The following is a 12,310-nucleotide window of genomic DNA, read 5'->3' on the forward strand; positions in this document are numbered from 1 at the left end:
TCCTGGGAAGTGGCCCCTCTTCTTCCCTTGGGCATGAGACACCCATGGACTCTCCAAAACACTCTACCCCTCACCATCCTAGAGTTGACTCCTCTATTCCTCCCAGGCTCCTGAGGTCCAAGGCACAGTGATCATTCTGAGAAGGGGGAAGGGTCTCTCCCGTGATCACACAGTGACCCAGTGGCTGCTGCAGGGTAGATAGAAGACTAGCATTTATTAGCTAGGGACATCCCTAGCTTCCAGAGCAGAATGATCAAGAAGGGTCATGGCAGGTTAGGAACTGGTCTAACCCTTGGGAAGAAAGCTTGCTTCAGCCCCCCCCCAAGACTCCACCCACCCATCCAGATACAAGCCCACAGCAGTACTCCAAATGTACTGAAATCCAGGACCAGTGTTAATGATTCTGAGGTCTTTGGCACTTTGAGGACCCGATGGAAGCTGTGTCTTCTGTGCACCCACACTCTCACAGCAACACCCACCTTCAGAGATGTAGACTGGACACAAAGGCAAAGGATCAGCAATGGCAAGGGGGGGAGGGCTAAGACTGGGACTCGTCTGGACACAGGGATGGGGTGCCAGGGGCCCAGAAAAGGACTGATTGCCACGCCCCATCTTGGTTCTTCCTGCTGGGCACTCCTGTCTGGTAAATGTCTTACCTGTCCCAACACTCCCACTTCCTCAGGCTCAGAAATGCCTACTGTGCTCAGTGATTGCCACATGGGCCCGGTTGGGAAACAGAGACTGTGGCAACTCTGGAAGGGAAGAGTGCTGTCTCCATATCCTGAGGCTGCGGGCAGCTGGCCAGGCTTTCCGCTATAAAAAGCAGCTGATATTCAGCTTCACATGCCCTCTGTCAGCTCTGTCTCAGGGACATCGGGTAAGTAGAGCTGTGTGAGTCCATCTCCCACTGTAGGCTTCCCTTAGGGAGGGTTGGGAGATGGAGTAGCCTTCTCTGAGAGGGCAAGGAAGCTTGGGGAAGTCCTTAGCACAGATCAAATGCTTGAGGATGAAGGAGGAGGAAGGAGTGGATCAGTGTCTTGTAGAAGAGGGCAGGGAGTGTTTTGTGCGGAGTTTGCTACATTCGTGTGTGTGTGTGTGTGTGTGTGTGTGTGTGTGTGTGTGTGTGTGTGTGTGTACTGAAGTCCCTCCTTCAATGCTCCATCCTATCTCTTCCCATCAGAGAGAGAGAGAGAGAGAGAGAGAGAGAGAGAGAGAGAGAGAGAGAGAGAGAGAGAGAGAGAGAGAGCCATTTAGTAATCTGGGTGGTACAGGCCAAGCCAAAGCTACTTCTTGGGTCCCAAACCTTGTGACTATCCATTCAGTCTTCACCCTGCCGTGAGTAACTGCAGCACCATCCCTTGGGGCCCTTTCTTCCAGGTGAGCCAAGCTTTAGCTATAATGCTGTCTGATCTAGAGAAGGCCTTGGAAAGCATGGTGGAGGTCTACCACAAGTATTCCCTGATAAAAGGGAATAACCATGCCCTCTACAGGGATGATCTGCAGAAGTTGCTCACCACTGAGTGTCCTCAGTACATGCAGGTGAGGAGGTGCTGTGTTCTTGGGGTTCTCTAATGGTGCTGAAATGGCTGGTCCTCCATGCTGCTTTTTCTACAGATAGCCAATGCTCATCTACAGATAGCCTGTGCTTCGTTTTCTCTAAAATCGTTACAGTCTGGCTTTCTTTCTCACTCTTCTTGACAGAGGAAGAAGGCTGAAGCCGTATTCAGATCGTTGGACATCAATCGGGACAACGCGATTAACTTCGAGGAGTTCCTTGTGTTGGTGATAAAGATGGGCCTGGCAGCCCATGAGGACAGCCACAAGAAGTAGCAGAGCTTCTGGCCTGGGGCTGGGCCCCTGAACATGTCTACAGAGCAATAAAGCTGTCATACCTCAGGCCTCTCTGAGTCTCTGCTTTACTGGGGGTGAAGGAAGGGCTGGAGAACTGGAAGGAAGAAGCCTGTTGTTTTGTCCATACTGCTTAGGACTCTCCAGTCCTCCCCAGTCCTCCCCAGCCAGTGACTGTCCCTCTCCTCCCCACCCCCCAAATTGTTCCGAGTGTCTTCTGGCCTCTGAAGTTTGAGCCAGTGGTTCTAGGATTTAAAAAATTTTAAAGTCTATAACTTAGACCTGATAGTTTTACTGGTTACTCCTACGTGGGAGATTTGGGAATAGAGAGTTGGTAGGCAAACGGATGCTGTGGGACACAGTTTAGTTTCTAGTTAAATGCCTTAGGAAGTTAGTGGGATAGATATGAAGGGTGTGTATATTGGAGTGGAGGAGAAGCAGGGGAGAGGGAGGGAGGGAGGAGGTTAGGAAGGAGGAAGAGAGAGAGGACTGATTCTCTGTCCTGTGGCAGGAGGATGCTCTTTAGTCAGACATTAAGCACTAGAAGAATCCCATCTGGTCCCACATCTTAGTGCCTCTTCATTTTCACTCCAAAATTCCCAACTCAATTAAATGATACAGGAATAGGTAGATAGGTCAATGTATTCCTGAAGCTTAAAGGACAACTCTGGTCATCTGTGAACTGGCTAACTTCCCCATCATTACATCTGTGCATTTTGCTAGGGCCTGGTAAAATGAGAAAGTCAGAGACCTTTCACCAGAGCTTAGACATTGAACTGGATTTCTTTTTTTTTTAAATTTAAAAATTTATTATTTTTTTTTGAAATAAAAATTTAAATTTCATTATGTATTTTGTTTTTACATCATTCCCCTCTTTCTTCTCCCCCTTCCCACTTTTCTCATGCCATTCTCTCACTCCCTCTCAAATTCATGGCCTTTTTAAAAATTATAATTGTTAAATACACATATGACTAAACATGTAAACACAACCTGCTGAGTTCATTTAGTGTTGCTCATGTATATGTTTCTAGGTATTGGTATTGGATAACCAATTGGGGGATCATCCTTGGTAAAGACTAATTGTCCCTCTCAGCAGTCATTAATTCCCTAAAGCTCTTCACCTAGGGGTGAGACCCTATTCTCCCATTCACATCGCCATGCCAGATGGTGTCAGAATTGTTCAGGTCTTGTTTAGGCAGTCTTTACGTGTAGGGGTTGTGTTACAAATGTATCGATTATTGCTGGGTACCCCAATGTCAGTTATTCTCTGTATACATTTGACCAATTATGGCTTCTGTAATGTTCTCTGCTGCGAAACCAAGCTTCTTTAGTGAGGGTGAGAGCTGCAGGATGATATCTAGAACATATTTAGAAATAATTTGGTTTAGGTTAATGGCAGTTGTAGGCTCTCCTCTAGAGTCTACCATCCACAGGTAGATGGCTAGGATTACAATATAGGCATGAATTCCCTTCTAGTGAGTGGGCCAGCAGACGGTTGTTGGTTACTGCTGTGTTCAATAGTGTTTACGTACCACATATTTATTATCCCTTCTTCAGTTAAAGGATGTTTAGGTTGTTTCCATTTCCTAGCTATTGTGAATAGAGTAGCAATGAACATGGCTAAGTGGGCATCTGTTGGGTAGGATGTGGAGTCCTTTGGTCACATGCTGAGGAGTGGTATGTAGAGGACAAAAGGTCTTTGTGCACACAGATAAGCAATGGAGAAGCCAGGAAAGTTAAACACACTGACATCCTTCAAAGGAAGGAGATGTTTAACCTGTCTTCTTCCTGGAATGCGGGGAATGGATGAGGTTTACAACCTGGTGATCCTTTGCTGTTTGATGAGCCAGGCTCTGCCCATATCTTTTAGGATTTATGTTTTATTTATACCAGACCCCCCTTCCCCAACTAAAACCTTGAGCATCACCCCTAGGCCACAGAACTCATCCATGTGAGGAGATATCACTCATACTTTACAACAGCTTAAGTGACTTCTATGCTGTCTTAGGGCCAGGTCAACTCCTGACTCCCACAGGTATTGTGATTACCTCAGCCATTCTCCCTAGACCTTTATCTTGAGCATTATTTCTAAGTCAACAGAATCCATCTTTACAGAAGAAGCTATATGTGCTTTGTAAAGAGCTTCAATGAAGACATGTCTTGAGCTTTGTTGTACTCACAGGACTGAGTTAATGGTTATCAGAAAACCTTTTCTCCAAAGCTGTGCTGTGCTTAAATATGACTAAAACAAGCCGGGTGGTGGTGGTGGTGGTGGTGGTGGCGGCGGCGGCGGCGGCACATGCCTTTAATCCCAGCACTCGGGAGGCAGAGGCAGGCGGATCTCTGTGAGTTTGAGGCCAGCCTGGTCTCCAAAGCGAGTTCCAGGAAAGGCGCAAAGCTACACAGAGAAACCCTGTCTCGAAAAACCATATATATATATGACTAAAACAAATGGACTGGTGTCAGACTCTTAAAGTTTTGGTTCAGCAATGGTTACCTAAGTCAGGATGAACAGAGATTCATTCTTGTCTCATCATGGACCTTTTCTCTGCCATCCAGAGGCCTGCAGGGACCCCTCCCCTAACAAGAGTATATCTGAGTCACATGGTAAGGCTGCTTTGAGCTTTTTGAAACTACTCCACACTGTTCTCCATAGTGGTGAACCAGTGTGTACTCCCAGAACAGTGAATGAGTGTTCCCCTTTCTCCTCCTCCTCACCTCCACTGTAAGTTGTAAGTTGTTTTGCTGATTTTTGCCATTTCTGACTAGGGTAAGAGGAAACTCAAAGTTGTTTAATTTACATTTCCCTAACTGCAAGGGTATTGAACACTTTTTTTGTTTTGTTTTTTTTTTGAGACAGGGTTTCTTTGTGTAGCCTTGGCTATCCTAGAACTAGCTTTGTAGACCAGGCTATCCTCAAAATCACAGAGGGCCTGCCTCTGCCTCCCAAGTGCTGGGATTAAAGGCATGCGCCACCACTGGCCAGCTTGAACACATTTTGAGATATTTCTTAGCCATTTTAATTTTTTTCTTTTGAGAATAATTTGTTTAGATCCATAGCTCATTAAAAAACCTGGATCATTTGTTTTCTTAATTCTTTGCATATTCTGGATATTAACCCACTACCAGACATATAGCTGGCAAAGATTCTCTACTACTCCACGGGCTTCCCTTCGCTTGACTGATTGTTTCCTCCAGGCTAGGACAGAGCTGAAGCAAAGTCTGGAACAGTGCAGGTGGGACTGAGCAGACCAGGTCACAGGATGTATGGCCTGGAATAGATCCTGGGATTAGGGAGGGTGCAGAAAGCCTAGGATTTGAGGAACTCACCAGACTGTACCTGAGCACAGAATGAGTACCCTACTTAAGGCCTGGAGGTGGTGAAGACAGGTTAATGTCAGGTAAGCTGACCAGAGTGGACTGGCATGTGTGACCAGGGCCAAGCCTGGTGGTTGGGAAAGGTATAGGAAAGACTAAAACATTATTATTATTATTATTATTATTATTATTATTATTATTATTATCATTATTATTATTATTTGTGTGTGTATGATAACATATATGAAGGTCAGAGGTCAACTTGGTGGAGTTAGTTCTCTCCTTTCCACCTTCCACCTTTACATGAGTTCCAGGGATTAGACTCAGGGTATCAAAGCTTGAGCGCCAAGCACTTTACCAGTTGAGCCCTTGGTCTGGATTTCTGATCTACGGCTTGGGAAACTTTTGATTGTCCTTACTTGTGTGTAAATGATGCAGAAGATAGAGAGCTGTGACTAGAATCATCAAATTAGGGTTGGTGACTTGTCCAGTGGACATGGTATAAACCCCCGAAGTTGAATTCAAGAGGAATGCTGCATTTTGAATGCATGAGTGTGTGGAATATTCCTTCACAGCTGTTACCACATTCTCAAAAGCATCAACGATGGATCTGCACCAAACCTGAAAGCCTGAGTTGGACGCTCAGAAACTATGTAAAGGAGGGAGAACAGACTCCACAGAGTGTCCTCCACATGCACACAGTGGCACATGCAGGTGCACACTCATGATAACAATAAATTAAAACAGTGTCAAAGACTGCAAAACCTTGAGAACACTCGTCCTAGCTGTTGGCTTTTTGTAGTACAAGGTGGACTGTTGTGGGCTGTAGTTTGGGTAGGTGGGTAGAGCCTTTGGGAAGAACTGTGTTCCCAAGGGTTGGATCAGTTTCTACCTGCTGCCCACAGCCCTTCCTGATCTTGCTTTGGAAGCTTAAGGTGTCCTGATCCCTGGGAGGATGACACCAGCTTGAAGTCTGTCTGCCCTGAAGTAGCCACCTAGCTACTGTATGATTGCAGCAGGGACCCTCCTTGGGCAGCTACCCTGCTTAGATAGTTATTGTACCAGGTCCCTGAGCTGAGCTAAAGAAAGGAGCTGACCCTGAGATGGCCAGGTGAGTGTTTTTTTGGAGAATATGGATATGTTTCATGCCCAAAAGTAGGAGAGGAGAGACCAATTACACAAGGATTCACAAGGATGTGCAATTCCCTAAAGGCCAGTAAAGTATTATGAGATACTTACCTGGCTGCCAGTAAGATGACTCATTTCTGAGTACTAGACTTACTGCTTGTAGTAGACATTAAATGCAAATGTGAAGGAAACAGAGGTGCTTCTTATTTACCAATGTTTCAATCAAAAACCAGTTGGTCATTAGCAACATATTTGTGCAAATAGTGGGCAGCCAGTCTGTTAAGAGTAAAGATTGGAACTAAATAGGTATGGGAGTGTAGTCACAGAATAGGAAGTGGAAATGCCGTGTCACACAGGTAGAGAAACAGGTTTTCCAGGTAGCTAGGCCCTCCACAGAGGGGCCTGACAAGAACACAGCCAGCCTCCCTATTGCCCAGGGTCAGAGGCAGCGTGACTACTGTCATGTCTCACTGCAATGCATTAACCAGTCCTATACATCCCATGCGTCACACACATATCAACCAGGCCCATTGTTCTGTGAAATTCTCCACTCTGCCATTCACCCCCAAATCTGGACTTTCCAGGAACCTGCTGCTGGCCCAGATCATAGGGTGAATAAGGCCCTGTCAATCTAATTTGGTTACACAAAGAAACTTTACCTATTTCCTTGTAGCATAGTACCTTCCCTCCCTCTACCTCTTCCTTCTCCTAAGAACCTTAAAAGAAGATACACCTTGCTTTGTTTGGTGGGGTGGAGTTAAGAATTTTTCTTCAGATTCCCTCTATACTGTTAATAAACCTTTTGAACGAAGGAGGAGTCAATTAGACTCCACGCCTTTCTCCCCAACCTTCTCTACTCCCTGCCTAAAACCTAACAGAGAAGTGAGAGGTATGGAGTAAAGTGTTTATTTCAGTTTTATGAATGGATACCTTCTTTCATCACCCTCCTAAGGCAGGAGCATGGAACACACTGTGTAATGCAGACAGAAGGATAATCTAACTTGGAGATGGACTCCTGTTATTCTGCGATGTGTTTTTCTAATGCATAATTCAAAAGTGAATAGCTAGTGTCAGTGGCCCAGGGAAAAGATCGGAGAGGTTCTGGGTTCACCAAGACACATTCCAGGTCCCACTTAATACTGAGAGAGTATGATGTATGGAAAACAGCTCCAGAATACACAGAAGAGAGCAACCTTTTCACTTGGGTGGTGGAGGTGATGGGGGTGGTGGTGTGCATGTGCGTGCGTGCGTGCGTGCGTGCGTGCGTGCGTGTGTGTGTGTGTGTGTGTGTGTGTGTGTGTGTGTGTATACGATGGGGTGGGAGGACATGTCTCAGTGCTTTGGATTCCTCTTGAAATTCTCTCTTGGGCTTGTTGTCACTAGATATTTGTGTGTGGGGGGGAGATGTACTCTTAATAATGCTTGCCTTTAGTTGAGATTTAGTGAGTTAGCTTTCTCTAAGCCCACCTAGATGAACCGTAGGAAGGTGGCCTAGATTGCCCTGTGAATGGGGCACCAGTTGGGAAGAATTAGATTAACACAAAGCTGCCAACAATGGATTCCAAGTTCATGGTTGGGCAGGGAAAGATGAGGTAAGGGAGACAGGTTCTAGATGCTCCATGGGAGGTGGACTGGGATAATTATAGCAGGCAACATTAGGTCCATCATAGGAACAATGACAGAGTCAGATAGGGCCTGTGGCCTGGAGCACGGTGATTTGTTTTCCTGTTTCCTCAGATGCAGAAGAAGAACAAGGCAGTGGGAAGTTGAGAAAAAGTGGCTTGGCAGGAAATCTCATGCAACACTTGAACCACAGAGGAGACCTTGGCTCACCGATTGAGGCAGATCCGGCCACTGAGATTTCCGGGACCTGCAATTTTCCTGTCTATCCAGGTTCTCCACCCAAGACTGAGTTCAGCCAAGATCCCCCTGGTTGTAATATTGGACCAAAAGTGTATAGAGAGGGTCTGAAATTGCACAATTAGTCTCCAGCAGCTGAGCACAAGAGTTTATTCTGTGGGGTATGTTCACACATATCCTATTTGGGAAATGAACCATTTTGGTTGGGTCCAGACCTCATCTCACCTGCTGGCCTCCAAATTGGTTAAGGAGGGCCAGGCGAGCTACTGGTGTTAACTGGGTTCCAGCTGTGCCGTAGTGTGAAAGAAAAAAGTAATTCCAACCCAAGAAAAGGCAAGTGGTGGCTGCTTATTTCCTGCCATCATCTATCTTAGAAGAAAGTAGGTCTAGTTCTGTGCCATCATTTGATACTTGGGAAAAGTGTTCTGTGAGGTATGTCTGATTGCAAAGTTTCAGCAGATAAACAAGGTTGTATTCTCTATCTGCTGGACAGGGCAGTGTAGTTTACAGCTTGGTCAATATGGTAAATGGCAGACTGTCATGGCCATCACCTTGTTTAAAGCTCAGTGACTCACTTAAGAATCTTAGACATTTGTTTTTCGTCCTCACATATTTTTGAATATTCGTCCAGCCATCTTTTTAGCAAAAACAAACAAACAAACAAACAAAAAACTTTGATGGTTCTTTTGCTAAAGAATTAAAGAACAATTTTGACGTAGCCCTTCTGTACTTGTTGGTAAGTTCTCACGTTTGCTTAAGACACTATGGCGATGTAATTCATGTGCTTCTCATAACAACCTCGTGAGAGAAAGAATTCCGATTTCCATTTTGCTTATGAAGAGACCCAGAGAGGTTAAGAAACTTGAACAGCTGTTAACTAGTCTGGCAAGCACAGAGCAAGGAGCAGACCCGTGCTCATCATGTGTGGAAGAGGCTGATAATGTGTGCAATGCTCCCTTCTAAGCCAGCTTTCTGTCTAGTGAGTGGACAGGGCCAAGCTTCCCTCCCTCCCTCTGCTTGCTTCTCTAGCCTTTTTCTATCTTCTCTCTGCTGTCTTTTTGTATCTTCTATCTGCTTCTGCTGCCCAGGGTGCCAAGCAGTGCCAATGAACTTGTCTCTGGGGCTCTCTCTTCTGCCCAGGACTCCACCCAAGATGCCTCAGGGCCTGAAGTCCTGGTGAGTCTTTCCTGGTGTGAGCAATCTTCCAGACAATGATAATTTCCTTCAGATGGAACAAGAAAATTGGCATTTTGATTTCTATAAAAATTTTGGGGTTTCCCCACTCTTCTCCAGATGGAGGAACCTTCCTTCCAGTCTTCTCTGAATTCCAAAGCATTGTTGGCTTCCTCACTCCCCATTTGGAGCACCCCCCACACTTTAATAGCATACCTGCAGTCCACCGTCAGTCTGGTGGGAATTCTGACAGCTATCTGCAACCTGACTGGAAAAGCACAGCTCAATAAAGTTTCCCTGGAACATGGACATAAAGTTAGACAGGTTTACACATTGCCAATGGTGTGTAAGGTAAGTATGTTGTGCAGTCTTACCCCACTACCCAGGTCATGGCTTTGGACTAGAGACTCTTATAAATGAGAATTCCCCGGCTGAAGTTACAAGTGCCAGGTTGGCTTATATATTCTTTTGTGGGGTGCTGGTCACACTCAGGTAGAGCATGTTGTTTGGGATTTTGCATCCAGAGACATTTGGGCAAAATGATCTGAACCAGGATGCTTGATAGTCTGACATCACATGGTTGCCAGAGACATCCTTCCAGGAGCAAACCAACAGATGACTCTATTCTGTATGTGTCCTCATACCTGGCATAGTCACAATGCCCTGGGAAAGCAGCATCCAACCTGTCATTGACTCTAGTGGAGATATCTATACTACCACCTCGTCTGTTTAGGACCATCGACTCACTGAACTTATTAGGTATCTGAACATGCTGATTCTCTGCTGCAGAATATGGTCATATTTTGTTACTACAACAACTTCCTGCTGTACATGGGTAAATTTCTTAGGTATTGTAGAGAAACAGTGGGAGAAATCCAGAAGCAGGTTACAAACCTATTGTAATAGGTCTCCCTATTGGTTACAAACAACGGAACTGCTAAAGAGCCCTCTTTGGCTCTTGTAGTAGTTTCCTACCTGGATAGATGGGGTTTTGGAAAAGCTCATTGCTCCCGGTCCAGTCATTATGTCTGTTGTAGGAACTTCCTGGTCTAGTGAATTGTATTCTGGATTTGGCTCCACAATTAAGCACTGAGAGCTCTGTTAGTCCAGGTGTACCGTGGATCTGAGAGATAAACCTTGGTCATCAGATCCAGGGAAGTCTGAGGGCACATGGAATTAACTAGCTTTGCCCTGAGTGGAGGGATTGGTCCCCATATGACTTCCTGACCTAGTGACCTCAGTGTTCTTTGTGTGTAAAACCCAAGGAATGCTTTTGGAGACTCTCAGTTCCTATGCATTCTGGGGCGCATGCAGATGGAATTCCATCTGCTTTGGGTGGTTTTGAGGGACCGGCTTGCCACGAATTCTAGTTTCCTGTTGTTGGTTCAAGCTTTGCTTAAACCTGTGTGAGAGTTCTGTCTTATTAGCTTCCTGTAAGTGCCAAAGTAGCCAGAACTTCAGAGATGTCTAGCTCCAAGTGAGTCCCAAGTACTTCCCATGGCTTCTCATCTACAGGGCATATATTTTGGCGAGTACCTTGTCTCCAGAATGGAGCCATGCAACTCATTGGCTGACTTCAGCACCTTGCTCTTTTTTATGACGGTGACCTCAGTGTTATTGCTGAGGAAGGTGTATGGTCTTCTTCAGTTCTAAAGTCTCACAGGGCAGCCATTGACGCCAGCTTGTTTCTGAACTTGGCATAGGGCTTTCCATACAGTGACCTATAGAATTCTTTTGTTTAGTCAATTTTATTTGTAGTTTGAAAACATTTCAGAGCACCACACAATTATGTTTCCTCATTTTCTGGTCTGCAAAACAGATACCTTAAATGGAGACTTAAAAAAATTAAATTAGGTATGTGCAAAATGCAATAATTATGCATGTCATTTAATTCACAAAGGGTAATTTGCTAGAACATAGTCTAAGGATTTAGAATAGGCAGCCAGAAGAAATAGGACTGAATTGAGCAGTCAACTACTTAGACATCTAAAGACAGCAATAACTCAAGCCTGTCTAGGAGGACAAGGTTTTTAAGGGGAAAATTGGAAATTAACTGTATTAAGATAAAGACTAGGGGAAAAAATTAAAGATTGGATCTGACAGAAGAATGTCTATGTCTTAACAAAATTTATTTAAAAAAGGTTGAGATGGTATTGTTTTCTGAAATAAAAACTTACCCTGTTTTTAGGGAGTTTTATAACAGCAAAGGTTTTGGAGACAGGTGAGTTTGACACTTGAAAAAGTTACTTCACTTCCCCAAACTCATTCTTCATTGCAAAATAGACATTTGACCAACCCCAGCCCCCGAGGCTGATTCATGGGTTAAAGAAGGCCTTTTTGCAAGGTGGTGTCTGGTGTGTTGTAAGTGCCCCAAACCTCCTTATTTCTTAACTAATGGAGATTCTTGTAGATTTATACAAAAATTAAGAAGGCACTGTAGACAGGTCCCACCTACCTGTGCTTGGTTTCTTGTGTTGTTTAACATGTATTACATTTGCTCAAATTGATCAGTCACCACTGACACGTTATTTTAAACATTCCTTTCATTCAGATTTCCACAGCTTTCAGCTGAAGCCTCTGCGCTTCTGGGATTACAAGTTCACTTGGATTGTTTTTAATGCCATTATCATTTTTGTTGTTGTTGTGGTAAACATTCAGCAAGTGCCTCTACCTGTCCTTTACTTCCCAGCAGTGAGACTTGCTGTTTTGGCCTTTCATGGGAAACAAGGGTGGAGCTGAACTTGGAAACTGGGTCTAGGCCCTTGTCTGAGAACTTTCGGAGAACTTGGGTATAGGTGAGTGGTCGTGCAAGAGACTTCAAACTGGCACAAGGGTGAGATGTCGTAGGTAAAACCCGGGCAGTTGTTGTTGAATCAAAGCTCCAGATTGGACGTTGTTCTTGAGCACCGTCCTTCCATCATTTCAAAATGAATCACAGAGATTTTTTTTTTAACCTAAAGCCTTATGAAAAATCTCTTGTCTA

At 44.8% G+C, this 12,310-nt stretch overlaps 1 protein-coding gene across 1 annotated transcript; it reads left to right on the plus strand.

Moving 5' to 3' along the window:
* The first annotated feature begins 1,358 nt into the window (after window positions 1-1,358).
* Window positions 1,359-1,896, plus strand: S100a8 (S100 calcium binding protein A8). The gene is made up of 2 exons (XM_006976228.4): window positions 1,359-1,539; window positions 1,702-1,896. The coding sequence occupies exons 1-2, from the start codon at window positions 1,399-1,401 to the stop codon at window positions 1,828-1,830; spliced, it is 270 nt and encodes an 89-aa protein (XP_006976290.1). The 5' UTR covers window positions 1,359-1,398; the 3' UTR covers window positions 1,831-1,896.
* Window positions 1,897-12,310: the final 10,414 nt, after the last annotated feature.

The sequence above is a fragment of the Peromyscus maniculatus genome, chromosome 6, assembly GCF_049852395.1.
Source record: "Peromyscus maniculatus bairdii isolate BWxNUB_F1_BW_parent chromosome 6, HU_Pman_BW_mat_3.1, whole genome shotgun sequence".
NCBI lineage: Eukaryota > Metazoa > Chordata > Mammalia > Rodentia > Cricetidae > Peromyscus > Peromyscus maniculatus.

What these genes read in the sequence shown, in the direction of transcription:
- S100a8 (XM_006976228.4), top strand. Translation starts at nt 1,399, where the DNA reads ATGCTGTCTGATCTAGAGAAGGCCTTGGAAAGCATGGTGGAGGTCTAC. An exon ending in AGTGTCCTCAGTACATGCAG is followed by an intron (nt 1,540 to 1,701) that starts GTGAGGAGGTGC and finishes TCTTCTTGACAG; the next exon opens with AGGAAGAAGGCTGAAGCCGT.